At 45.7% G+C, this 26,834-nt stretch overlaps 1 protein-coding gene across 1 annotated transcript in view; it reads right to left on the bottom strand.

Moving 5' to 3' along the window:
• Window positions 1-21,833, bottom strand: part of IQGAP2 (IQ motif containing GTPase activating protein 2) — a 299,140-nt gene extending 277,307 nt beyond the window's left edge. Inside the window, exon 1 of the mRNA XM_043470700.1 lies at window positions 21,709-21,833. Within this exon, the coding sequence (XP_043326635.1) occupies window positions 21,709-21,754 (46 nt within the window). The 5' untranslated portion in view covers window positions 21,755-21,833. The remainder of the gene's footprint in view (window positions 1-21,708) is intronic.
• Window positions 21,834-26,834: the final 5,001 nt, after the last annotated feature.

Here is a 26,834-nt window from a genome sequence, read left to right as displayed (position 1 = left end):
TAGGTTAATTTCAATTTTTCTGCTGACTTCACTTATTTTCATTAGTTGTTCACAATATACACAGCTCGTCCCCCCCCCCCACCCCATTTACAATGAGCTCATTGTTTTATAGTTTTGCTGACTTCTACTCAAGTTAATTTTCTGTTGAATCAGTGCCATGATGTAGCATGGGCTAAATAGTTTATGTATATTTTTTTTAAATTGGCCATACATTCTGATTCCTTCTATTAAGAGGTGGGGTCTGTGTCCTATCCTCTTGAATCTGGGCAGACTTGCAGTGGCTCTGACCAATAGAAGCGGGCAGAAGTGATGCTGTCCAACTTCTGAAGCTGGGTGGTACAAGTCCACGCAGTCTCCTGTCTGTCTCGTGGAAGCCTCTCTTGTGGAAGCTAGCCACCATGCTCGGAGCAGCTCAAGCCACATGAAGAGTCTACACATGGATGCTGAGTCCAGTCCTGGAGTCATCCCAACCCAGGTACCACAGATGTGAAGGAAGAAGCTTCCAGAGAGTTGTGGCCCCCAAAAGGCTGAGGCTTTCACTGAGGCTTATTGACTGGTCTAGCAAATGGAGCTGGGACAAGACATTCCCACGGTTCTCTGTTCCAATTCCCAACTCAGAGAGTCTATAACGATGATAAGATGGTGGTAGGTTTATTCTATAAAGTTTTGGGGTGATTTGTTATTGAGAACTATATAAATAAGTCAGTGTAATATAGGTCTGCCTGCCTAACTCAGGTGGGGTGACCATTCTTGCAACCCAAATCTTGTTATTCTATTACTGCTTGCTGTAAAGACAAGTCTAAAGACACTGAGATCTGAACTAAGACCTCTAACTACTCTTTAAATCACTGTAACTCTCCTATCCTCATATATAAACTAGAGAAAGTTACACTTTATTCCTGGAGAGATGCTAGAAAGAACTAAAAAATGTGTTAAAACCCTATACAATCAAAATAGTCTGTGTATGTGTGTGTGACAGAGAGAAAGAAAGAGCATTCATTCAGCTGGAGCAAAGATATTGAGATGCAAATCCCCAATAAACTTGGGGTTTATGGTTTACTTAGGATCTCTGGACTTCTGGGGAGCGAAAGACCTCAATTCAGTTCTCCCACAAAGACTTTCACAGATTGGCATTCTAGTTTTGAAAAATTATGAACAGCACAAATTTACTTTAACATCCTTCATCAGAAATATTAACCGATTTTAACGTGACGTCAAATAACATATTTTTTATTTAAAAAATAAAAACAGATACAGAAGGGAATAAAAACTAGAAAGACAAATGCCTAAATGCTCTCACAATGGTTATATTTGGGCAATGAGATGAAAGGTTATTTTGCCTTTTTCTTTGTTTCAGGTTTTGTTGCTAGGATAATTACTTCTACCATTCTTTAAGTTGGTTTAATAAGCAATGTAAAGACAATGCTGTAGACCTGCTGACTGATAGCGAGAGTCCACTCCTGACACAGAACAGTGGGTGGCCTGGGTTCTGTGCCTTCCTTTGCACCCATCACCACTCTGAGATGCTTTACTCACTTCCTACAGGACTCAATACCACCTCCCACTCCCACTCCCGGTACTAGCAGACCTGCAGAAACAATGGTCTCAAGATAACCAGAGCAGCGCCAACTGCCTGTCACATCACCCCAGGCCCTGGGCGAGCCTCCCAGGCCCGGAGAGCGTGTGCCTGGCTGCCCATCCTCCCTGGAGAGCTGAGCACCTGGGAAGTGGGGTCCAAGCCCTTCTGAGGGGCTACTCTCCTGTGCGACTCTCTCTGCTCTCTCCAAACCCACCCAGGGGGCCAGCCGACGGCGTCGTCTACCCTGGTCGCACCTGCTGCCTTTCTGGAGCTGGCTTGCTCCTCCAGTGCCAATTCAGGGGGTGCAGCCATCTGTCCTGGGCCGTCCTGTTAAACCGCTTCTCCCAGCATCAGGTGAGAGTCTGGGAGCACGGGTCCTCCTGCTGCCGACTGCCTGCAAGGCTGCAGACTGGCTCCGCCAATCCCATCCCTTAGCAGAAAGGCCTGTGGGCAGCAGACTGCCAAACTCTTAGGCTGCCCCCGCTCAGATGTGCCGGCATCCTCCTGGAGCTATCTGCAGATTCTGCTTTAACTGTCAAGAGCTGGTGCTCATTAGAGCCTCACTACTCCATGTGTGGGCTACAGACCAGTCACTCAGGCATCCCCTGGGAGCTTGTCAGACATCCGGAATCTCAGGTCCCACCCGGCCCGCCTGAATCCCAGCCTTAGACGAGGAACGTGCACTGGAAAGTGAGAGAAGGGCTGAGGCTGAGAACCTGCATGAAAAATGTAACTGCTTTTGTCAGGATGAAAATCTGCTACGCTAGATGGTAGAAATTTGGGGGAAAAAATGTTTTAAATGGTGGGGAAAAAAAGCATAATCTCATTTCCAGCAAAAAGGACCTCATTATTCACAGACTCTTGAAAGAGGAGGTGAGGGAACTCAGCTCACTTGATTTCAGAGCCAAATCCCGGAGCATGAAAGTGAGGCGGTTTCATTTGAAATCACCACCCACAGCCACAAATGCTAATTGGGCCAGTAAATGGTATTATAAGAGCTTAAGGTGGGATTTCAGCCAGAACAAAACTCAGCAACGCAAAAGAGAAACGTCTAGAAAACAGTCCTGTTGTTTTTCCTATGGCAGTGATTCTCACCAGGGGACACCTGGCAAGGTCTGGAGATCCACCGGATTGTCACCAGGGGCGGGGGACAGTCCTGGCAGCTGGTGGGTCAGAGATGCCGCTGAACATCCTATAACGCACAGAAACAGCTCTCCTCATCTAAGAGTGGTCCAGGCCAGAAGTACTGAGGCTAGAAACACTGACCCATGGGATTATCTACAGCAGGGGTCCCCCACCTCCGGGATCTAATGCCTGCTGACCTGAGGTGGAGGCGATGTCATAATAATAAAAATAAAGTGCACAGGAAAGGTAATGCGCTTGAATCATCCCGAAACCCTCCCCTCCCATCCTGTCCCCACCCCCACCACCATCCGTGGAAAAACTGTCTTCCATGAAACCTGTCCCTGGTGGCAAAAAGGTTGGGGACTGCTGATCTGGAGTGTTGCTTCCTCTCCCCTCTTGCTACCCCATCATCTACTCCTCAGCTCATCAAGAAACCCACTCTCCAGTCAAAGGCCTGCACTTCCCTCGCTCAGAGGTTTTCCACCCTGGGCTCTGAGAGAAGCCGGCCATTGAGTGTGTGACAGCCGGGGACGGGGACCTGGGCCCCACGCTTTCAGCAGGAAGGGCCCTGCTTGTTCCCTGCTCATTAGCCATGCAGCCCCGGCCTGAGATCATCTATTATAAAATCACAGGCTGGGAGAGCGGGAAGGGGCTTAGTGGGCCTCTGGTCCAGCTCCCCCGTGTATTAAAGGGTCTGCGTCCCAGACAAGTCGGCACACAGACTGATTCCTTTATAACACAGAGGAAAAAGGAGCCGGGACTCACAGGGAATGCAAAGAAAAGAAACAATGGCAGGGACCCCAGCGTTTGAAGTGCCCCGAGCCACTGCTGAATGGCAGGGCTCTATTTTTAGCTCAACTTTCCTGAAAAGGCTCCCTGCTTCCCCTTTTCTTGAATGCCCCAGCATCCTCTCCAACAGTTTTGGCTTTCTGTCTCCTCCAAAGGTTGCTGCGAAGACTCTGTCTAGGAAAGAGAAGTTCATTTCACAGAACAGATCAAGAGCCACCCTACTGGCCAGGGAACCATCCATCCTGGATTGCCCAGAAATGGCCCAGCTGACATGGGAGGCTTTGGCATAATAACTGGAATCCTCCCCCCCACAATAAAGGTGTCTAGGTTTGGGTGATGAATTACACTGTAACCTTTCTTCTGGGGCACGCTATTCCCAGGGAGAACAAAGCTCCAGGCCTGGCATGCTTCTACAGAACACAGTAAGGCACAGACCTGAAAGTGAAGCTCATGCACAATTATGTCTAATTTGGCCCTCGCTGGTGACGCGCCAGCTGACCAAAATTCTGCCCACTGGACACAACCGCATGCCGATGAAGGGAAACTCAGAACTGGGCATCCACGCTCTCATCTTGTGACTCAAGGGTCTTAAGCGCAGGTTATTGGCACAGACCATGGGAAAACCTGCTCTCAATCTGACCCGTGAAGGGAGTTACACAACAATTCCCAATTCAGACTCAGTCCGCCCTCCAGCTCCTGACACCAGCACACGCGAAGATGTCCTACTTCCGTGTGGAACACGAGCCCTGATCCCACGAGGCCTAAATGCTTGGTTGGAGCCCCACGGAATCGGGGAAAAGGAGCAGAAAAGCCAGACCAGCCAGGTGCTTCCCTGGCAATTCATTCTCTGATACCAACAGCTTCTACTCCAGAGGGTATTATCCCAAGTCAGTGAAGTCCAGCCGGGGAAGAACTTCTTATCTTGCAGTCAAGAGGAGTAATATGAAAACTAACATGGTGGGGAGGGTCCCTCCCCCCATTTTTAATGACTACAGAGTCTCTCTAGGAAAAAAAGAAGACCACAGAGCGGGAAACAGTGCCCACTAAAACAACTGTTAACAACGTGATGTGTTTCCTTCCCATGTTATCCCCCATAGGCATTAAGTTCTAACTTCCCTATCATGTATCCTGCCCACTCACTTTATTTTATAAGCATTTCTCCACATCACTTAAAACTGGTGTATTTTGGGTTGTCTGTGGTTCTCCAATGACAACGTTAACAGCTGTCTGCTATTCAGACTTCAAAAGTTTATGTGTAACAGAAGGTAGTAAATTAAGGCGATAGGGAAGAAAAAGGAAACTGAAGCAGTAAAATTTTAATGAAGAATCCATCTCCCAAAATTGTCTTGGTCACCAGGGTTATGAGATTCAAGCCTCTCCTGGAATTCTGCTGGAATCAGTCAACAGGGCTTGCACCGAGTCAGTATAAACTTCAGATGGGTCAAATACAGGGGATGAAAGAGTAAGGCGGGCATGGGCTCGGAGTCACCGGAGACGAGAAGGGATGCTGGGGAGGAAGAGGCAGAAACGATCCCACTGTCGGTATCTCTTCAGCATCTAAGAATTCTTGACTTCCTCGCTGTCAAGACATCCATCGCTCTGCTCTCCTCCCTCTCACCAGCTCCGCACACATGCGATGAGGCATACCACTCCAAGGGGGTGGGGGGGAGGCTCAGTTCACACTACCCCCCCTTCTGGAATGCTCCTTTTCCCACCCACTGAGCTCTCTATGCAAAGTGCTTTACATCTGCCATCCCATTCTCTTCTCATGATGCCATCAGATGGGGACCACCACTTCACTACTCCATTCTGCAGACAGCTAGTTGGTGGTGAGCAACAGCGCCAGGGCTCTGAGACAGTGTCCCATGTCCCCCATCAGAAGCTCACCTCTCTGAGGGCAGAGCCCAGCCCAAGAGGCTCATTTATCAAATGAACACTTCAGTTGCATCTTGCTTTCTTCCTAAAAGGATTTGAGCAGGTTAACAAAAACAGTCATGTTGGGGTGGGGTGGGGAATGTATAAATACCAAGAAATGAAGTCAGGTAAGGGAAAAATGAAAGCAGACAAGAATGATGAAGGCAGGGGGTATAAATAAAAAGCAATGCATACGCCCTTCACAAAGTCTACAGATAAGCTCCAAAGTTATACTTCTGACCTTTTATCGGTCAAAGCAGAAAGGAAGTGGATATCCGTAAACTTATTATGTCAGAAAGTCTCATTGCTACAGAAATTATGCTGGAAACGATGTATGTTTCAGCCATCCAGCCTGATCAAAGGATTCCTAAATGAGCCTATTTTCTACTTACCTGTTGGCTAAACCTGCAGGCATGGCAAAGTGAACACAACAGAAACATCTCTAAGAAGAACCACACACTTCCCAGTTCTCTTGCTCAGAAGGCACTGAATAGATTTTAAGTCTCTGAGAGAGGGTTTAAATTGTCATCATGAGGTGCTTGTTCCTAAACCGTGTGGTAATACACTGCTGCCTGTCTCTCACGAGGCCGGCCCATCCCAGCACCACCTTCTGATGCTTCAAATCCTTTCCTGGATCTCTGCTTCTTCTGCCCTTTTCCTTCTTTCATCTGTTTTCGTGATGACATCTCAGTTTTGGTGATGACCAAGCATGGACTTAATAACAGGCACCAGCCAACCCCCCTAACCCACTGCCTCTCCTGGCCGTACACTTCACTGTTTTTCATTTGTTTTGTTTTTTTGGCCATGCCTTATGGCTTGTGGGATCTTAGTTCCCTGAGCAGGGATTGGATTCAGGACCACAGCAGTGAAAGCTCCAAATCCTAACCACTTGAACCCCAGGGAATTTCCTACCCATCTCTGTTCACAATTAGCCTGAGGAGCTGTGCTAAAAACCTCAGATGTGTGAAATTCTTCCTTTGCCCAAATGTAATGGCTATATCGGGTTGAGCAGTTGAACAGTATCCTCCCAAAATTCATTTCTGCCCAGAATCTCACAACGTGAACTTCTTTGGAAACAGGATCTTTGCAGATGCAATAAATTAAAATGAGGTCACAATAGATGAGGGTGGCCCCTAATCCAATGACTGAGAAGAAAAGACACCCTAGCATAACATCACATGATAATGGAAGCAGAGACTGGACTGGTACACCTAAAAGTCAAGGAACTCTAAGGCCTGTTGGCAGCAAGCAGCACCTAGGAAGAGGCAGGGAGGACTCTCCAGCAGAGCCTTCCGAGAGAGTGCAGCCCAGCCACCACCTTGATTTTAGACTTCTAGCCTAGAGAATTACGACAATAAATGTCTGTTGTACTAAACTGCAGTTTGTGCTAATTCGTCACAAAAGGAAACTAGTACCATGGTGAAAATGCTTTACCCAGAAGATATAGTACCAAGTATGCAAAACTGACCTTTTAACCTGTACCCACAGGTCCAGGAGGCCCAGGGCCTGGGGTCACACCGCCTAGGTTCAAATCCTGACTCTACCACTCACTACCTGTGGGCGCTTGGGCAACTTGCTTAACCTCTCTGTCCCTCAGTGTTCCCACCTACAATACGGGGATAATATCAGCAACTTCAGAGAGCTGTCACGAGGATTAAATTGGGTGATTCACAGAACGTGCTCGAGTCGAGCCTGACACTTATAAGCACCCCATGTATTTGTTATTCTCAGCGTCATCAGAGGTTAAACTGACTAAAAAAGGTAGAAATTGGCCACTTAGAACTGTACACAACACCCACGTCTCATGGTCCTGTCCCCTTATTCCAGGCACGAAAAACCATGGGAGATGTCTCTCTCAGGGCTGTGCACGGCAACCAGAGACCAGGGTTAAAATTAGGATCTTCCACTGAAATAAGACTGTCCAAGTTTCAATCTTTCCAGGTTAATCTGCAGAACCAACATGTTCTCTTGTTAAATAATCCTAGGAACTCCACAAATGATACTCAGCACACATTCCAAACTAATCACTGGAAGATAGCAACCTGGTTACACAGAGGTAGACTCCTTGTAAGGCTCAGCTCATCTCCAGCCAGAGAGCAGAGAGAGGACCAGTCTCCCAAAAGAGCCGGCTATCTAGGCCTGGCTCCACCTAAGCCAGAATCCTCCCGAGGACTTTCTTACTCTGCATTCCACAGCCCTAGCAGTGTATAAACGTGACTGACACTAGCCCTTAGGGAATGGCTTCCCCTTACTTTCAGCCCATACTTGTTCTAGAGCCCTCATACTCCCAGGTTCCTGCCACCTCCCACTCTGGGTAAAATCACCAAGTTAGAAGCCGCTGTCTGCTAGCCACAAGACAGCCAAATGGAGACGCCAAGTCTAGTACAATAGTCATAACTCATTTAAAAAATGTCAGCATTCCAGATAATACTTGCAAGGATGATTGCAATTATTTAAATAGCATGATTGAAATTGATAAGAAATGTTACATTAATTGCTTGCACTGAACGAGCCCCTTCTCGGTACCAGGCACAGAATTTTTATGTAGATTAACTCATTCAAGTCTGACCATTATTATTATCCCCATTTTACAGATGAACAGCATGAATCAGGGAAGTTATGACTTTACCCCAGGTCACACAGCTAATACAGGTGATCCTTGAACAACATGGCTGTCAGGACATCAACCCTCTGCACCTGAAAAATCATATGTAACTCACAGTCGGCCCTTCTGTATCCATGGATTCAACTAACCAAGGACAGTGTACTGCTGCAACATTTACTATTTGAAAACGTCCAGGTTCAAGTGGACCAGACAGTTCAACCTGTGTTGTTCAAGGGTTAATGGTATTTGGAGGAGCCAGGTTAACAAAATAAAACAATATTCTATTTTAAAAATCCTACATATCCCAGAGAGGCAACCAGTTATCCACTACTTACAGAGCTCAAAGGCAGCCTCTTGTCTATGGACTAACACTATTTAAATTATCAATCAAAAACTACACTCTCTTAAAAGTTATACAAAACATAAATGAAATACTACACGTGAACCCTTGTCCTGCATTCCACTTGAGATTGCAAAGAAATAAATCCTGCCCCAGCCAGACACTGGTCTTTATCCCCTATGGAGATGACATGGACCCACACCTGCCCTCGTGGTGGTGATCTGGACGGGAGCTGAGAGGCCTGCATTCCAGCTGAGCTCTCCCTTGAACGCAAAGATACGTGACCCTGCTGAGGCTTCCTCCACACTTAACTGAAAAGTGAGAGACGTGGGGCAGTCCCCCTAAAATTTAAACACAGCAGTGCCACATGTTCCAGCAATCCCATTCCTGGGTACACACACAAAAGACATGAAAGCCGGGACTCAAACGGACACTGGTACACCTCTGTTCATGGCAGCTTCATTCACAAGAGCCAAAAGCTGGAAACCACTCAGTTCCCCATCAACAGATGACCAGACTAAATATGGTATATACGTACAACAGAATATTGCTCAGCCTTAAAAAGGAAGGAAATTCTAACACATGGTACAACTTGGATGAGTCTTGAGGACAATGAGCGAAGTGAAACAAGTCAGCTGCCAAAGGAAACAGACTGTATGATTGCACTTACATGGAGTGTCCAGGGTAGTCAAAACCAGAGAGAGAGAGGTGAGCTCCAGGCAACAGGAGGCGGCGGGATGAGGGAGTTACTGTTTAATGGGGACGGAGTGTTGGCTTGAGAAGATGAAAAAGTTCTGGTGAAGGTTACTCAAAAACGTGAATACACTTACCACTGAACTTACACGGTACATTTTAGCTTGTGTATTTTACGGCAAACACACAGACACAGAAAGGGGTATTAATTAATTAAGTGAATTTCAAATCTTGGTTGCACCGTGGAATCTCCTGTGGAGATCTTTTAAAATATCTGTGCATCACCAGGAGTAAGAGGGTAGACACAGTGGACCTCTGATGCACTGGGGGGCAACACTGATACTCATGAAGCATTCATGCCAGGAAATGCACCTGTGCTTCTTAGGGGAGTCAACAGAAGCACAGAGCCAGCATGGGCAAGGCTGGTGGGGATGGATGGGGTGCGGGGATCACAATCAAAGGAAACAAACACGAGAAACTTCACCGGACCCTGGATCCACCCCCACCCCCCGACTTCCCCTCAAAAAAGGCTATTAAGTTCAGTTGAGGAAAATCTTCAAGTAGAATTTAAAAGTGGATGGTGGAAAAAAAAAAAAAAAGTGGATGGTGGACTTGAAGGCATGCGGAGGGGGTTGTGGAAGAGAATATTCTTGTTGTTGGCCTGTGATAGGGGTGAGGTATTTAGGGCTAAGCTGTCAGATTGCAGATGCAATAGTGCGGCGAGATGTGGATAGCTGGTAAAGCCAAGGGAAAGAGATGGACTTTCTAAACATTGTTCTCTGTGGTTTTGAGGGTTCAAAGATTTTTTAAATAAAAAATAAAAATATCTATGCCACTGCTCTACCCCAAAACAAACAGCATTATCTGGGGCACAGGATTCAGAGAAAGAGTGTTTTCTTTGTGAAGCTCCCCTGGAGATTATAATGGGCAGTGAGGTTGACAACTAGGAATTAGACAAACTCTAAACTGAGATGTGATACAGCATGTATAACAATCAAAAGATGTGCAATTAACCTAAGAGGGTGCCCCACTGCTGATACCGAGCGGCCCTGGGAGATTTCTTCACTCCCAAATGAGCCCAGCGGCCCTGCCTCCCACCCTTCCTTCATAGGGTAGAGTTAGTTGCTCAGTTGTGTCCGACTCTGCAACCCCATGGACTGCAGCCCACCAGGCTCCTCTGTCCATGGAATCCTACAGGGGAGAAGCTGGAGTGGGCTGCCCTTCTCATCCTCACCCTTGCCCTCAGTTTCTCTCCCCAAAGGCAACCTCTAAAAAAATGTTTGCATAACCTTCCAGAGGTATTCACGAGTACATAGGTTAAAAGTCTATCTTCCTGTTTTGTTGCTGGATCTTGTTTGTCCTACAGATCAAAGGTACACATTTGCAGAGATTTCAAAACTACTTCATAGAAGCACACTATAAGCTCCATTTCTTTCTCAGAGTTCACTAGTCAAATGTGAAAAGTTACAATCGGAGCCTACTTTGAAGAATAACACGTCAGCACAATCCTCCAAACTGTAGGTCGATTCAAACTGACAACAGGGTATACTCTATTGCAGAACGGAGGAGGAAAGCGCTGAAACTGTCCCCAGAAGCAATGCAAAGCAAGCAAAGGGTTCTTGTGTCCCCGGTTCTCGTGGACAGGTAACTGTCTCTTTATACATTCTCTTTAAATGAATGTTTTTTGCTTTGGAAAATAAACCTCATTAGTAGAACAAAACTAACAGCCTACTGGTATCGGCTGTGTAATGATCATTTCGCAGAAAAACTTTCTAAGAGTTCAGTATGAGCAAGGCTTTGGATTGATATGGGGAGGGGAGCAGAGTTTAGGGAGTGGGTGAAAGGAGAACTCATATTCCGTGAAGCTGACAATGTGACTAACTTCTTACCCCAACCCTGTGAAGCCTGCCTGGTCAGCCCCGGGCTGAGGCAAAGAATGTGGAAGTGATGGACATACCCAAGGACCCAGGGAGGAAGCAGTCAAGTCTGGCTAATTCTGAATCAAAAGGGTCAATAGGAAACATTGGTATGGGAAAAAAAAGAAAAACTGGTAGAAGAAAGCAGGGAAGGCAGAATGAATGAGCAATCTGACTATGGGGACACACAAGAAACAGCCAAGATTCTCTACATCCAAAACATTCCAGTTATGCCCATAGGTTGAGCTTCACTTCAACTTTAGGCCCATGAACCTAAAGCTTCATTATCCTTGAGAGGCAGTAAGACCTAAGGGATGTCTAATGAACCAGCATACTTCCTCCTCCTCTTCCTCAACCCCTTTTCTAAATCCCCACAGCACTAGGTTGACCAGAAGTTTGGAGGACCCTCTCATTGAAGTCAGATTCCACAATGTGAACTAGGCATAAAGATTAACACTTATTTCAAGCAGTTCCTTCCCATCTCAATAGGGTCATGAATGCTTGGGCTCTCCAACCCGCAGCAATGATCAACTCAACCCTGGACGGGATAACAGGATGCCAAGTAACTGCAGAGCAACAATCCCTCAACTCGGGTATGCTAGTGATAACTTCAAAACCACTTTTAAGATGACAAAAAAATGCAGTGCAAATATCCAACCCATCATCCAACTTTATTTGTTAACATTCAACAATAGAGCGTGTTAGGTTTGCTTTTGTTTGTTTGTTTTTAAAAAAGTATACACGAAGAAGAATTTGGTCTCCAGATTGACAGACCCACTCCATCTCCACAGAGATAACTATTTCCTGTGAGTATATACATTCAAGAAAGCACAGGATGTTTGCATTAATTATATGTAAATTTTTTAAAATGTGCATGGAGCCAAGATTTTAAATCCATTTTCTGTTAACTTGAGATGAGGGCAATGAGGTGGGAAGGCAGGCAAGAGGCAGCAGAGATGAGGGCAATACCCCTCCCCTGACATTCAAGTGCTGATGCCATGGAGACACATTCTGAAAGAGCATTAAATCATTCAACCCTCTGAGCATGCACTTTCCCATCAGCACTTTACCAGAGAGGAAACGGAGGCACAGAGAAATTAAAGTAACTTGCCCAGGTTCCACAGAGGGTGAAGGCAAGTCTAAACTCAACATAAAACACTTGCCTGGCAGTCAAATTCTTGAGATTACCTTTAATTTAACTAAAGATAATAGAAACAAGTTCCTCATTCAGACCAGCAATGCAATGCTGACACTTTAAGCAAAACCTGTAATAACAGCAAATATAGTCTGAGTGTCTTCCTAGGTACCAGGATTCCAGGTTACCACTTAGGTACTAAACCTAAGCATTACTTAAGTATTTTAAAGATCTGCTGCTTCAATAACATGTAAATCAAGTCCATTTATAAGAAGATGACTAAGGAATTAACTTAACATTATGTAAGACTGAGTTCACAATAAGGCAATAAGATAAGTGAAGCAAAATTATTAGGAACTATTATTCTACCTTAAAAAGGTTGAAGGCAAAAGAAGGGGGCAGCAGAGGATGAGATGGTGGGACAGCATCACCTACTCAATGAACATGAAATTGAGCAAACTTGGAGAGACAGCGGAGGGCAGAGGAGCCTGGCGTGCTGCAGTCCATGAGGTCAAAGAGAGTCAGACATGACTTAGTGACTGAACAACAACAAATATACCTTAATTTGCAAAAAAAAAAAAAAAAAAGATATAAAAATGTCTTTCTTTAGAGATTCAGGAGGAACAGGAAAAGGCGAACAATTAAAAGCCGTCCTTTTTGGGGATCCTAAGCAAAAAATCAGAGGACTGTTCTATCTTTAATCAAGAGCAAAAAAACAGACCAATAATTTCCCGCAATGTGGGCACGGTCTGAATGCACTAATTACTATCAAACAGTATCTCTGCTAACATACTCAACTGACCTCAAAGTTGTGAATGAATGAAAAACACTTTTAAGTTGCCGTGGAGGGGGAAAAAAACAGAAGAAGACATCTTCCAAACCTTACTGTCCAGCCCCACCCACCCCTACAAGGATTACAGTCCAGAAAGTCCAGGGCTGAGACCTTCCTTATTACACAAACAGGTTATCCAGCTCACTCAGCCTTCCCCGCTGCTTCAGAGAGCACCACCTACCCCTAGGAATCTTTGGGGAGTTGACGTCACTTAATCCCTAGTCAGTGGAGATTTGGGACTTTATCGTCTAAATCACATTTGTTTCCCAGAAGGGAGAAAAGCAATCTTAAAGCCATACTGAAACAGATCCTATACAGTAAACACAAACCTGGACAGAAATCAATGCCAGGGTTTGTATGCGGTGCTTGTGTGTGCTCAAAATCAAACACACAGAAGGAATACTGTAAATAAAGTGTTCAGTAACATGCTCATGTGTTTTTACTTACTTGACAAAAACCTGCCAGCCCCGTGGAAAGGGTAATCTGTGTATTAGGAATGCTTTTCCACCCTTGCACTGCAGCACCAGGGCATCTGAAGTTGTATCAGGAGTGCCTGGAGGGCTTGTGGAAAACAACTTAGAAGGTCTGGGTGGGGAAGGGACTGCAGCTTTCCAGCAGGTTCTCAGGAGATGCTCTGCGGCCACTGCAGGAAAACCCACTATGCTGACTGCAGAAACAGGCGTCGGTGCCTCCGGGCACCTTGGAAAGAAGGGCTGTGTGCAACTCAGGACTGTAAGATCAGGCAGGAGTCCAGGGAGAGTGGTGTCAAATGGGAGGGCCTGCTGATGAACTGGAGACACAGTATTTGCCACTTTTAACCAAGCTGAGATGTTCATCTTGTGGATGCCCTAAATCTCCAGTGAAATTTGATAAGAAAAATTATCATTAAGTCATGGGAGTATGAGTTGTATGAACTGGGGAAAGGTGGAAGAAGCCCCACCCCCTAGATAATCTGGTTGTCAAGGTCCTTGCCTGGCTATAACTACATTCTCTCTTTAAAAAAAAAAAACAAACAAACCTGTTTTCAGAGAATTCCGAGAATCTGTCTTCTGAAATGGTTTAGAGTGAGCTGTTTACTCGGCTGGAATCTCTTGGGCACCAGCGAGGCTCCAGATCTACCTCTCTTCGGGTTCGTTGGATGCCATCAGCTCCAGAGCCATCATCAGGATTTACACCCAGCCTATCCTAAGTTAGCTGTTGTCCCTGGGGGCTCAGAAGTTAAGGCGTCTGCCTCCAATTCGGGAGACCCAGGTTCGGGTTCGATCCCTGGGTTGGGAAGATCCCCTGGAGAAGGAAATGGCGACCCACTCCAGTATTTTTGCCTGGAGAATCCCATGGACGGAGGAGCCTGGTAGGCTATGGTCCACGGGGTCGCAAAGAGTTGGACACGACTGAGCGACTTCACTATCACTATCTTCAGTGAAACTATATGACAAACCTGACCAATGAAAATAGAAGCGTGACGAAGAGGCCTCTCTGAGCAATGAGAGAGAGGGCACCCCCCCAACACAAACACACACACACACACACACACCCAAACTTCACCCACCCTCTTGCTGCTCCAGGCCCTGTGCATTCCAACCACACCCACCTTCACACCACCCCCCACTTCACCAGGTCACCTGCCCATAAAATCTAATGAAAAGTTTTTTTTAAAAAAAGGCCTCTCAAAGAACAAAAAGATTCTTCAGGGAGAGACTAGGTTAAGCTGCTCTCCTCAAGACAGCACTAACAGTCTTTGTTGCCTACAAATAAAGGATTCCATGATAAATTCCCCTCTGGCTACCCCTCCCTCCACAGGACCTATCCACACCACCTAAACACCAACCCCACCAAACAGCCACACAACAGACACACTGGAATGCCTTTCCATTTTCCTGCAGACCTCCCTCAAGGCTGTGGCCACACCCTTCATGAGGCATCCCATTTCCCCTTCCAAATCCCTCACTTGTGTCTTCACTTCCATGGAATTTGGAAGTACACCAATAAAAGTATAGGCATTATTCTTCAACTCCCAGACTCTTATAAAGTGTAAAGCTGTAACCATTTTCCTTCATCCCCAATGTGTGGTACGTGTCAGGTACTCAATTATTGAAATCACCGCTATTTATTTATTTTAGCACTATGTGCCAGGGCTGCACACTCTTGAGAGTCCCTTGGACTGCAAGGAGATCCAACCAGTCCATCGTAAAGGAGATCAGTCCTGGGTGCTCATTGGAAGGACTGATGCTGAAGCTGAAACTCCAGTACTTTGGCCACCTGATGAGAAGAGCTGACTCACTGGAAAAGACCCTGATGCTGTGAAAGATTGAAGGCGGGAGGAGAAGGGGACGACAGAGGATGAGATGGTTGGATGGCATCACCGACTCAGTGGACATGAGTTTGAGCAAGCTTTGGGAGTTGGTGATGGACAGGGAAGCCTGGCGTGCTGCAGTCCATGGGGTCACAAAGAGTTGGACACGACTGAACTGAACTGAACTGGCAGGAACCACATCGGCCACTGTCACAGGAATGTAAAACATCATCCTTCAAAGTGTAGGAGAAAACCCCAAGGCTATTCAGGCAGTTAAGGGCCAAGTCAGGATTTAAACTCACATCTACTCAATACCAAACCTTGTGCCACTTTGCTGACACTGTTCTGCCTTTTAAGAGAGAAAAACAAAATGGAATGGTAAAGTGAAAAAGCACCAGCTCATTGGTCAGTCAACCCCCTACAAACTTCTGTCTGATGTCTCATCAACCCTAGGCTTTAATGCATGGCCAGTACATGTAATATCCCCTGGAGAAGGGCATGGCAACCCACTCCAGTATTCTTGCCTGGAGAATTCCACGGACAGAGGAGCCTGGCGGGCTACAGTCCATGGGGTTGCAAAGAGTTGGACATGACTGAGTGACTAACACAGAACATGTAATAAAGTGTGTTTTACAAATTATCCTATTTGGAATCATCGGAGCATACCATTATATTACGGAAAAGCCTTTCTTTCATTTCAGAGCCTCACGATGAGATGGGATGTCTCTACATATACATAAAATGGTTGGATGGAGCCAGGATATACTCTATAAAAAGCCCATGTATTCTTTGAAGCTTTTCCTTGGAGGGATAAAAGAGTAAAATAAACTAGAGAAAATCCTGTCCACCTACTTTTAAAAGAGCACACTATCCAAATGGCAACAGGTTTCTGCAGTTTGATAAAATCAGGACAAACACCTGAAACAGACAGAAAGGAAGGACACCTCCTTTGATGAGTCAGAGAAGGCAAACTGGCAACAGCTGGTGAGAAAGGCTGACGGGTCTGGCAGCATCAGCTTCCAACCCCCCCCTTCCCCAGCCCCTGTCACCGGTTAGCCGTGCAGTTTTGAGACAGTGTCACGGGCTTCAGCTTAGGGAAAACCACTGGTCCTCTCAGAGGTAATAACAAGGAAATGGTAATAATGGCACATGAAACACACAATACTTGGTAACTTCACCAACTTCAATTCCTCACCACCTGCTGAAGTGCCTACCCTGGAGGGCTTACCTGACTCAGATCAGAAGTGGGATAGCCTTTGTTTCTCTTTTGGGTGCCATGCAGACTTGGTAGGCATTAGATCCGGTGGTATACTAGCCTTGTAAAGAAAATGCGCTGTTGAAAAGCTTATACCGTGGGAAGGTGAGGGGCAAAAGCAAACTAACGGCTCCCTCGAGAAAAAAGGGGTTCTAACGCCTGAAACAACGCTAAGTTCTCCAACAAACTGGGTATTATGAGCTTAAATGCTCCCAAACAAGTCATTTGGGCTGAGGACATATGTGATTAAAGTTAAAAGCATACGAAAAGAACACTTTAGCTGGTGACCTGAAAGCACCTTTTGAAAAGCTTAACCACAACATCAGTGCATGTAGGAGGAACTTGATTTTTTGTCTATTACAGACTGCATCTCAGGGCAACACTGCATACACCCCTCCTCCATCTTCAAAGAAAAACACAGACTGTTAGAACCAAGCAGCCCTAAACACAGATGTATTCAATCCTGTTTTACACACCTGAGATTAACAGTTCAGAACTTAACTTTCTAGCACTGGGAAAGCAATAAGAGGCTAAGTGCTAACCACCGAAACACACCAGTCACCAGGTGATTTGGAAATCTCATTATGCAGACAAGAGCATCAAACACTAAAAGTACCAGCCAGAACCTTCCCCTGCAACACACACACAAACACACCCATGCTGGGCTTATGTTACACTTCTTTAACAGAAGCAAAGAGTGAAACACTGATCATTTACAACATTTCTCGTGATTTTGCAGAGGGTAGAAAACCACAGTTCCTGGCACAGACACATTAATTACTGACCCACAGGAGGCACTTAAATTTTGACTGGATCATCAGTGATGAGCAAAATCATTGTTATTCACAAGGCCCCTCTTTGCTATCTCTGGTCTTTTAAACTGTCAAATAACCGGAAGAAAACTTTTGGCAGATCATGGTGGCAGCGTGTTCAGCAAATACATCATAGTTTGTTACGAGAGCATGGAAGTTATTTGCAAATCATTACCTAAGCATAAGTTCCACTTAAATTTAATTTTGACTGTAGAAAGACTCTCTGGCTGTAATATAATGCTCTCCTCACGTCTGAATTAGTATAGTGGCTTCGCCTTTCCCCTGTTTCCACATCACCTCTGCAGAATTGCGTTAGGGAGCTAATACTCCAGCTTTGTTCTGTAGTAATGTCTTAAAGGGCTTTCCTAGTAGTTCTGTGGTAAAGAATCCTCCTGCCAATGTAGGAAACTCTGCTTCTATCCCTGAGTCAAGAAGATTCCCTAGAGAAGGAAAAGGCAACCCACTTTAGTATTTCTCCCTGGGAAATCCCATGGACAGAGGAGCCTGGTGGGCTACATCCAAGGGGTTGCAAAAGAGCTGGACATGACTTAGCAACTAAACAACATCTCAAAAAATAACTTCACAGGTTGCCAAAGGAAGTGGTCAATGTGGAGGCAGCAAGGATCAAATAGAAGTCTATTTAGTTTTAATTCAGTGCGCCAATGCGCAAATCAGGAAGACTTTAGCAATCTCGCATGTCAGAAATCTGAGAAGGGAACCTTGAAGAAGAACTCATTGAGAAATCCCTCAAGAACAACACACGATGTGGTATTTCACAGACCCTCAGCCTGGTAGAGAAGAGACACCATAACAGCCCTGAACTGAGTTAATTTACTTTGTACAAGAATTACTGAAATAAATGTCAATTCAAGGGGAGGAGAGATGGCAGAACATCAGCCCAGACCTAAAACAAATGTAACAGCTTAATTCAAACTACCAAAAAGCTGTTTTTAAATATGTTTTACTAGGAATATGCAGCACTGGAATTGAAATTACTACAATATATATAGGATGTATATATTGAGAATATATATATCCCAATAGGGAGTCTGCTTATCTTTAAATGTTGGGGATGAACCCTGCTTGGTATAGTTCGAGATTTCATTGAACCCATAACTCACCAAACCCACAAAGAAAAAGCACTGCCCTATACTACAACACAGCAAATACAATCCTGTAGTCGCCTCTGGTCTTTCTGCATTGACAGAAGGCCCAGAAAGCCAGAAACCGTATATTCTAATACATTATGCCATCCCCTTTTGCATGGATAGTTGACATTAGATAGTATCTATTAACACTAAGGTGTATTCCACTAGACATCATTTTTAAAATAAGCCATGAACATCCTCACACATAGAAGAATTTAGATCTTGCATCATTTTATATAAATGATGCTATGACTAAAAATATTTGTGAGGACAGACAGAACAGACGTATGGTTGCCAAGGGGAAGGGAGGGTGGGGGAGGAATGGAATGAGAGTTGAGGATTAGCAGATGCAAATTATCATATATATATATGGATAAACAACAAGGCTGCATAGCACAGGGAACTATATTCAATATCCTGTGATAAGCCATAATGAAAAGGAATATAAAAAAGAATGTACGTATATAACTAAATCACTTTGCTAAACAGCAGAAATTAACATTGTAAATCAACTGTATTTAATAAATATATATATATATACACACATACATTTGTGAAGTCATTTTTCCATTTGTTTGTCCACTAGGAAAACGATCTCATTGCTTTGTGATTGCCCATCCCCCAGTTTGAACAATTACTTCCTTCAGTCTGCATCTGATGAGGGGAGAACCCAAAAGTACAGCCCCAAATAGTATTTGACCAGCACTAGTATTGCTGGATTAAGTACATGGACTATCCTGAATGAAGGAACACAGCAACACAATAAGTTCTCTTTTAGTTACACCTTGCGTGTCAAAAGCATTCAGGCTCTGTTCTGTAAGTGGTATTTGTCCTCACACAGAATAGAAAAGCCTGTTTGCTTTTCTAACTTCTCCATGAAAGAGAACATCTGAAATATATGATGTGTATGATACAAACCTTCCCCAGTGGCAGGCATCCGCCTGCCAATGCAGGAGACACAAAAGACTCGGGTTTGATCCCTGGGTCAGGAAGATCCCCTGGAGGAGGAAATGGCAATCCACTTGGGTATTCTTGACTGGAGAATCCCATGGACAGAGCAGCCTGCCGGGTTACAGACCATGGGTTCGCAAAGAGTCGGACTCAACTGAACACATTATACACATACCACCTTCAGCTCTAGAACTACTTTGGAGGAGAAAGGTGGTAACAGCAAATGATCTTCTTTAACAAGACACTCAACTCAAACTAAAGTGCCATTTAGTTCAGGAGATCTCTAAATGTAGCTGTTGATCTGGGGTTTCATTTGGCTGATGTTGTACCTTTTAAATGAAATAATGATTTTTAATGCAATAAAAAGAATCCATGAACATATATCATTTATGAATCTGGCATCAAAATCATAGAAGTGTTCATTTTAAGGACATAATAGGCTATTGTGTTAAAGCCTTAAGAGTTCAGGGTGGTCATAAAGTCTGGAAATTGGCAACTATTTTCCATTTTTTACTATGTTAGGTGACCAAGGAATGCCTTCCTGGGGAGAAGGATTCCAAATAGATGGCACACCACTCATTCCATCAAGCTCAAAAGTAAAGTTAGATGAGGATTTCCAAAGAAAGTGGCTACACAGAACGCTTTTCACGCTTGTGGGATCTCAACCTACTTGACAGCCATGTCTAGGAGCACTCTAAAACCACAGGTGCATTCAATGAAAACCAAGCTCAATCACAGATGCTCATGCAGGGAAATGGGTGGAAATGCGGCATTGATGCATTGCGCTCTTCTAAGTTTGCCCAGCACACTCAACTAGCGAGGCACAACACATCGAACAGATCATGGTTTAAGACATGACATCAAAACCCCTTTTTCAATGCATACTCGCCTAGTTTCCACCCGTTGTGACCATCTTATAATCTGACACAATGAAGCTGCCAGACTCTGGGCGCTTGACATATCCAGGACTTTCACCAATCTGAGGATGCCTGACATCCCTCTGGATGAACACATCCCAGCTCAAGGAACTCTGCCCTCTGAGTGGTTTAGCAAAGTGCAAACTCAGGCTGCAAAGGGCAGGCCTGGGGTTAAGAGTTAAATGCATTTCCCTAGAGGACAGAGGCTGCAGCTGACTCCTCGCTGGCTGACACAGAAAAGGTCACCTGGGAAAACTTCTCATCTCTGATGTTCCCTTCGAAGGCCCACGAGGACAGAAGCCAGGGTGAGCAGATTGACTACTCCCTTTTTATGAGGCAAGCCTGTGGCCCTCACAAGTCAGAACCACAAAACATAACCTTGCAGCAGGAATCACCACCTTAACCCAAACCTGCTACCCTGCCACCAAGGCCAGCCCGGGCAAAAGATTAACCTGTGATCTGTGACCATGGGTTCAGTGACAGGGCCAACTTTGTTGAGAAAGAGGGAACGCGCCAACTTTCTGTTTGTTTTAAAGGAAATACTTCCTGGCACATGTTTGGTAAAGACTCTGAACTCTGCACATGAAGCCACGTGGTTGGATCTAATCTGGCTCTATCCACTTAACGATCGGCCAAAGCAACGTCCTGCTGAGGGTAGCCCCTGGCGGGTAATCGACAGGGTCTCATTCAAGTCACGCGGCTCCAACCGGATCCCAAGGATCCCAGCGCCGCGTCCTGTCGGCGCTGCAACCCTCCCGCGCAGTCCCCGCAGGGCCCAGGGGAGGCGGGGGACGGGAAGGAGGGGGGCGGTGGGAGGAACTGGACCGGAGGTGCCCCTTTCAGCTGCAGCAGGAAAGGACTCCCAGCTCCGGCGGCCCAGGTGAAGCTCGAGGGAGCCGCGTAGGAGATGGCAGCCCTTCCAGGATCGCCGACGCTGCCACTAGCAGAATGCGCGGGCACACTGCTTACGGAGCCCACCTGTAGCCACAACAAGCAAACTTTCCTCCCCTTCTGAGTTGGAAGAATCGGGTCCCTAACGCCACCCCCTGGCCCGAGCCAGCAATACGGCTGGGAGCTCCGCGGGATCCTCACCTGATACCCCTAAACCCCCAACTCGGTGTGTTTCAGGGCGCAGACCCAGTTCTGCCTCGCGCCACAGTGGGGTGTGCAGGGGGGAGGGACTGGGGTGTCAGCTGGGTATTATGAAATTTGTGGGGAGAGCCGGAGGACGCCGCTCACTAGCCTTTGCAACTCCAACTCCCAACTTTGCCAGCCACCCAGCCGCTACCCTCCTGTTCCTCTGCGGCGCGCACTCGGCTCCCCCGGCTTCTCCAAGCCTTCCTTGGAGGAGAAAGCCCCCCCCCCCCCAAAGTCAGCGGATTCCCGCGCGCCCGGCGGACTTACAGCCATAACGAGGTCTCTGCAGGGACGGCTGGTCCTCGTGGGGCATCCTGCGAAACTCTGGGGGCCCGCCCGGGGCGCGCCCCCCGCGGCTCCCCTCGCTGGCCAGGCTCGCCGCTCCGCGCCCCGCCGGCGCGCTTGTATCCGGCTTCTCGCTGTGCCCGCCTGGCCGCCGCGATAGGCGCCCAGCTCGCTCGGTTGCGCCCTCGTCAGCGCCCGCAGCCGCCGCCGCGCGCTGACACCCGGGCAAAAGTGAACTCTCCTCCCTCGCTCGCTCTGGGCCGCCGCCGCCGCCTCCGGGGCAGGTTTCCTTTCTCCCTCCAGCCCTGCCCCGTTATCCACCGCGGTGGGAGCGCGCGCCGCGGCGCAGCGACCTCTACCGCCCGCGGGGCGCAGCGCCCGGACCCGCCCCCGTCCGGCCCCCGGGCTCGGAGGAGGGGGCTGCGCGGCTCCTGGGCCGGGATCCCCTGCAGCTGGGGCCCGCGGCCGCCCCGCCTGCTTTTTCACTTGTGGAGCCTTAAGAGGGTGGAAGTGAACCTCCGCGGAAAAGAGCAAGAAAAACCGCAGAAGATACAGCCAGCCCCAGCCGTCCGGGGTGTTGCTCAGTTACAGAGGGACAAACAGCGTGGTTCCTTTTCCTCTGGGGAGATTGCGCCTTGACTTTTTTTGTTTTTTTTTCGCTGCAAACGTTGTTTCTGTGACTCCTTTTCTATAAAATACAGGGTTCCCCTTTCATGACCAGAAACTGAGAGTGTGTGTCTGCTGGAGGGACAAGATAAACACTCCCCGAGCAACCACTCAAAACACCATCCTGGGCTCACCTTCGGCGCGCTCCCCTCCCCCAAGTGCAGAACTATGGCCCAGCCCAGCTGGGGTCGACACCACAAAAACCTTTTCCGGCTAAGCTTTTAAGGAAATTAAACTGCATGTGGCAGTTTTTAAAGTTGTTTTTTTTTTTTTTTTTTTTTTTTAATGCAGTCACCTGGAGCTGTTTTTCTTGTGTTTTTCTCTGTGTTTCAGAGTGATAAGATTTGGAGGCATGTGGGACTCTTCTATACTGGTGACCTCACGTGCTTGTCAAAAGTGGAATGTATGGGTGACCAGATGGCTGGTCAAATAAAACAACCCAGGTGGGGATATAAGAGATGATTTTATTGGAGAAAAGGTGGCATAGTGACACTAAGCGTTTTTAAGTCTGTGAAGATCAGGGTGGCCAGCTGGTTTCCGACTCACTCGGGAGCTATAGTCCTTCTCAAACACGTGGAAACTCAGATCCCTGGGCCCCATCCTCAGAGCTTCCAGTTCAGTTGGGTCTGGAACGGGGCTCATGAATCTGCATTTCTAACACGCTGCCCTGTGATGATAGAAAAAAAAGCATGAGGGATCTCAGTTGGATTCAGGGGAATGTGTTCTGATGGAAGAGCAAGGGGATTCTATCCCTTTCCCCTCTCCCCCCCCCCCCCACCCCGAGTCTTGAGATTCTCAGCGGATTAGAATGGGTTGAGTGGGAGGTTTCTCCCTAAAAAGCAGAGGCCTCTTCTTATAAGAGCAATTCACAGGTGAAATAATCACATTTTGAGGCACAGCACCCTGTCAGCATTCAGCGAGACAGGGGCATGTTCAAGGGGAATTTCCTGTGTTTCTGGACATGCTGAATTGGTTATTTAAAGTTCATTTCATCTCAATGATTCCATGTATTAAGTACTAACAATTAAGCCCTTACACATTATCAATTTTCAGTATGAGTGTATGATTTAGGACCCAAATAAGTGGGTAGTCTATGTATTTAAGGGTTTCCCTGGTGGCTCAGATGGTAAAGAATCTGCCTGCAGTGTGGGAGACCTGGGTTCGATCCCTGGATTGGAAGATCCCCTGGAGGAGGGCATGGCAACCCACTCCTGTATTCTCACTTGGAGAATCCACATGGACAGAGGAACCTGGCAGGCTACATACAGTCCATGGGGTTGCAAAGAGTCAGGCATGACTAAGGGACTCTTTTTTTTTTTTTTTTTTAATGTATTTAGAGGTAGGAGGAAAATCACTGTAAACCAGAATGGTCATGGAAGATGACAGCACTTGAACATATGGTTTGAGGTGGACCTTGAAAAAATGGGTAAGAATTGGATGCAGAATGTCTATTTCTGAAAGACAGGCAAGAACAAGGGAGAATGGGGGTGGTACCTGAGGCTGGCTGAGGGTGGGAGCTTTGAAGCTGGTTTCAGATCATGGAGGACACCGAAGGTGGGCAAAGAGGACTGGATACTATCATAGAAGCATTTGAGAGCTCAAAGTTTTAGGGCATGGGGGAAGCATTAAGCAATAGAACTTAGGGAAGGGGAATCTTGCAGCAGATGGGATGGATGGGAGTGGGGCAGCTGAGAGGTACTGACACCATGTGGAAGGGGTTCTGGCAGAGCTAGAAGAGGGAAGTGAGGAGTTTCAGCGAGGCTGATCTGAGGCCAGCAAGACTGAAAGAGAGAGTTTTAATACGAAGCAGTTGGTGCCATCAATATATAAATATCACCAAGTGTAATAAGTAAGTATCTGTTAATGGTAGAAGGTGAAGATTAAAACAAAAATAGGTGGTCTGCAGGAGAGGGGTTCTAAGTTCACATTCCAGCTGTCAGCTCTTCCCTGAAGGCTCTGGGGAGGTTTCAAAGCTCTGTCATGGCTAACGTTTCTATGGAAAACTTAACGCTAAGAAGAAATTGTAAAAGCAAATGCTCTTGATTTTTTTGCAAGTGCTGAAATTAGTCTTTTGGATTTCAGTCTGTGTTCACTGGGTAACACTTTTATCTCACAGATCACTTCTCTCCAGTATCTCAGGAAAGAAACTTGTCTGCAGAATTCTGGGCTATTTTCTCTTAGGGTTTGACCCTGGAGGAGAGTGATTCAAATAAACACAAGGCAAAGTGCCAGCTTACTTTGCCATCTGACTGTGCTTGCACAAATATTAAAATAAAAACTGAGGCCATTTAATGAAAAATGTTTTTTTAATAAACCAAGAAGAGTTTTTTCTTTAATGTAAAACAAAAGATGACACTGGAAAACTATTAGACCTGGTAAAACAATTTTTTAAGCCCATTATTTTATTTTCCAAAAATATTTTTTATTTACCCACTTGGCAGTGCTGGGTCTTAGTTGTGGCACATGGGATCTTCAATCTTTGTTGAGGCATGCAGGATCTAGTTCCCTGACCAGGCATCAAACCCAGGCCCTTTGCATTGGGAGCCCGGAGTCTTAGTCACTGGACAACCAGGGAAGTCCCAACATTATTTTAAAAATTATTGTTTCCAGAGGCCATCTGTCTCCTGATTAGTTGAAATGAGTTGTTTGAAAAAGAAATGCAACTTTGTTTTTATAACAAAACAGACTATTCACATCAAGAATATCAAACAGGATTTTAAAAGTATTTTTGAATAAAGATTGTGGCATTTAACATTCCAGCCACCTTTGAAATGATCTGGTCATTTTCCAATAATATCATGTTATTGATCATTTTAACATTTTTACCGAATAGTGACCAATGTGCTTTCCAAAGCACCACCCAAAGAAGTGAGGCATGAAGAAATGACAGGAAAGAAATCATTCAAGCCTTTCTCAAAGTCCTAGAAGACTTTAGGTTGTTAAAATTTTCTAACTTATTCCCTGTCCCGGAAAAAGATGCTGAGCAGGAGCAGGATTTGCATTTTATTGCAAAAGAGACCCCTGTACCTAAAAAGGAAATGTTACAGTCCAACATAAGATTTCAAAAAAAAAAAGAAGAAGAATCCAAACAGAAATAAATGTAACAGCCAGTGTTTCAGTTCTCAAAAACAAAAGCCTGGTAGTCATGTCAGGGTAGAGGATAACTGTAGAACTGGTGGCCTCTACGCATCATTTTATGGCCAAGTAACAGAGTGGCATAGAAAATTTGCATGGTTTCCATGGAAGAAAAGAACCTTAGTGACATGTCAAGTCTTCTGAGAGTCTCTGCCCATTGCTTTTTCTATTGTACATATTTTTGTTTTTAGATACATATATCTATTTTTCAATGAAGTCCTTTTTTCACTCCACTGAAGTCCATAGCTTTGGACAACTTTGAAATACTTTGTCATCGTTAAATCGGCAAGCCTTCTTAGCAATCTCGCCTTTTTCTCTTTGCTTTAAAGTTCTAAATAAATTAAAGTTTGGAGAGACTGAATTTTAATTTTAGTAAAAAAGTAAAACCATGCATAGTTCCATTATTATTTTTCCCATTTCACAGTATAAGAAAGTTAGAACTCCAGTGTCTGAGAAGACGAGCCCCAAGGTAGCTAGAAATGATGAGGAAGAGAAAGCAGCGTTGACCTCAATGGCCCCTTCACCATTTATCCCTTTGGCCTGCATTAACTTTCTCTGTTGACTTTATCGTCTAACATAGCATACACCGGGTCATTTGTTTATTGTCACCTCCCTCAAGAAAGTGAGCTTCTTGAGAGCTGGGACTTCGTCTAACTCTTCAATGCTGTGTGCCCAGGCTTCCACAATGCCTGGAATATAGTAGTTGCTCATGATTGGTTATAAACATGAATTTACTAAATACAGGTATGGATTAATACCAGGCATTATACTAGGAATAGGTGCAACTTTCAATCTGTAACAACTCTGTGAAGAACTTAGTTATTCTCACTTAACAGTGAAGAAATGGACCCAAAAAGTCTTAAACGGCGGTGCTGAGTTTACCTGAATCCAAGCTTCCCCCCAGCACAAACCCCATCTCCTGTTCTTTAAACTAATAAATTGAACTGCAAATTTCAACATGCTCATCTACTAAATGCACGTTCCCTTTTCTCAAATTAACACTAAAGGAATTGCTATAAATGCTACCAAATCACCATCATCTATTTGACATCACAAAGAACTAGGGACCTTGGGGTCCAATTTGTGTCCCGGCAGTAGCTCTAACTATCGTTTTCCTAAAATTCCTCTGCATTTCCCCGTGGGTTTTCAGATAAGATCTGAAAGGGCTAAGGGCTCTACCACATACCTGTAAAGTTGTCCCAAATTCAGTTTTTAAAATTATGCATGATTTCCCATTAACTAGAACTTTAAGTATGCCTTTATTTTATCTCAGATTGATCTGCTCTGACCATAGCTCTCGTGTATGC

Source organism: Cervus canadensis, chromosome 6 (assembly GCF_019320065.1).
Source record: "Cervus canadensis isolate Bull #8, Minnesota chromosome 6, ASM1932006v1, whole genome shotgun sequence".
NCBI classification, from domain to species: Eukaryota; Metazoa; Chordata; class Mammalia; order Artiodactyla; family Cervidae; genus Cervus; species Cervus canadensis.
Note: the sequence above shows the minus strand (reverse complement) of the source record. Positions and strands in the feature narration are given on the sequence as shown.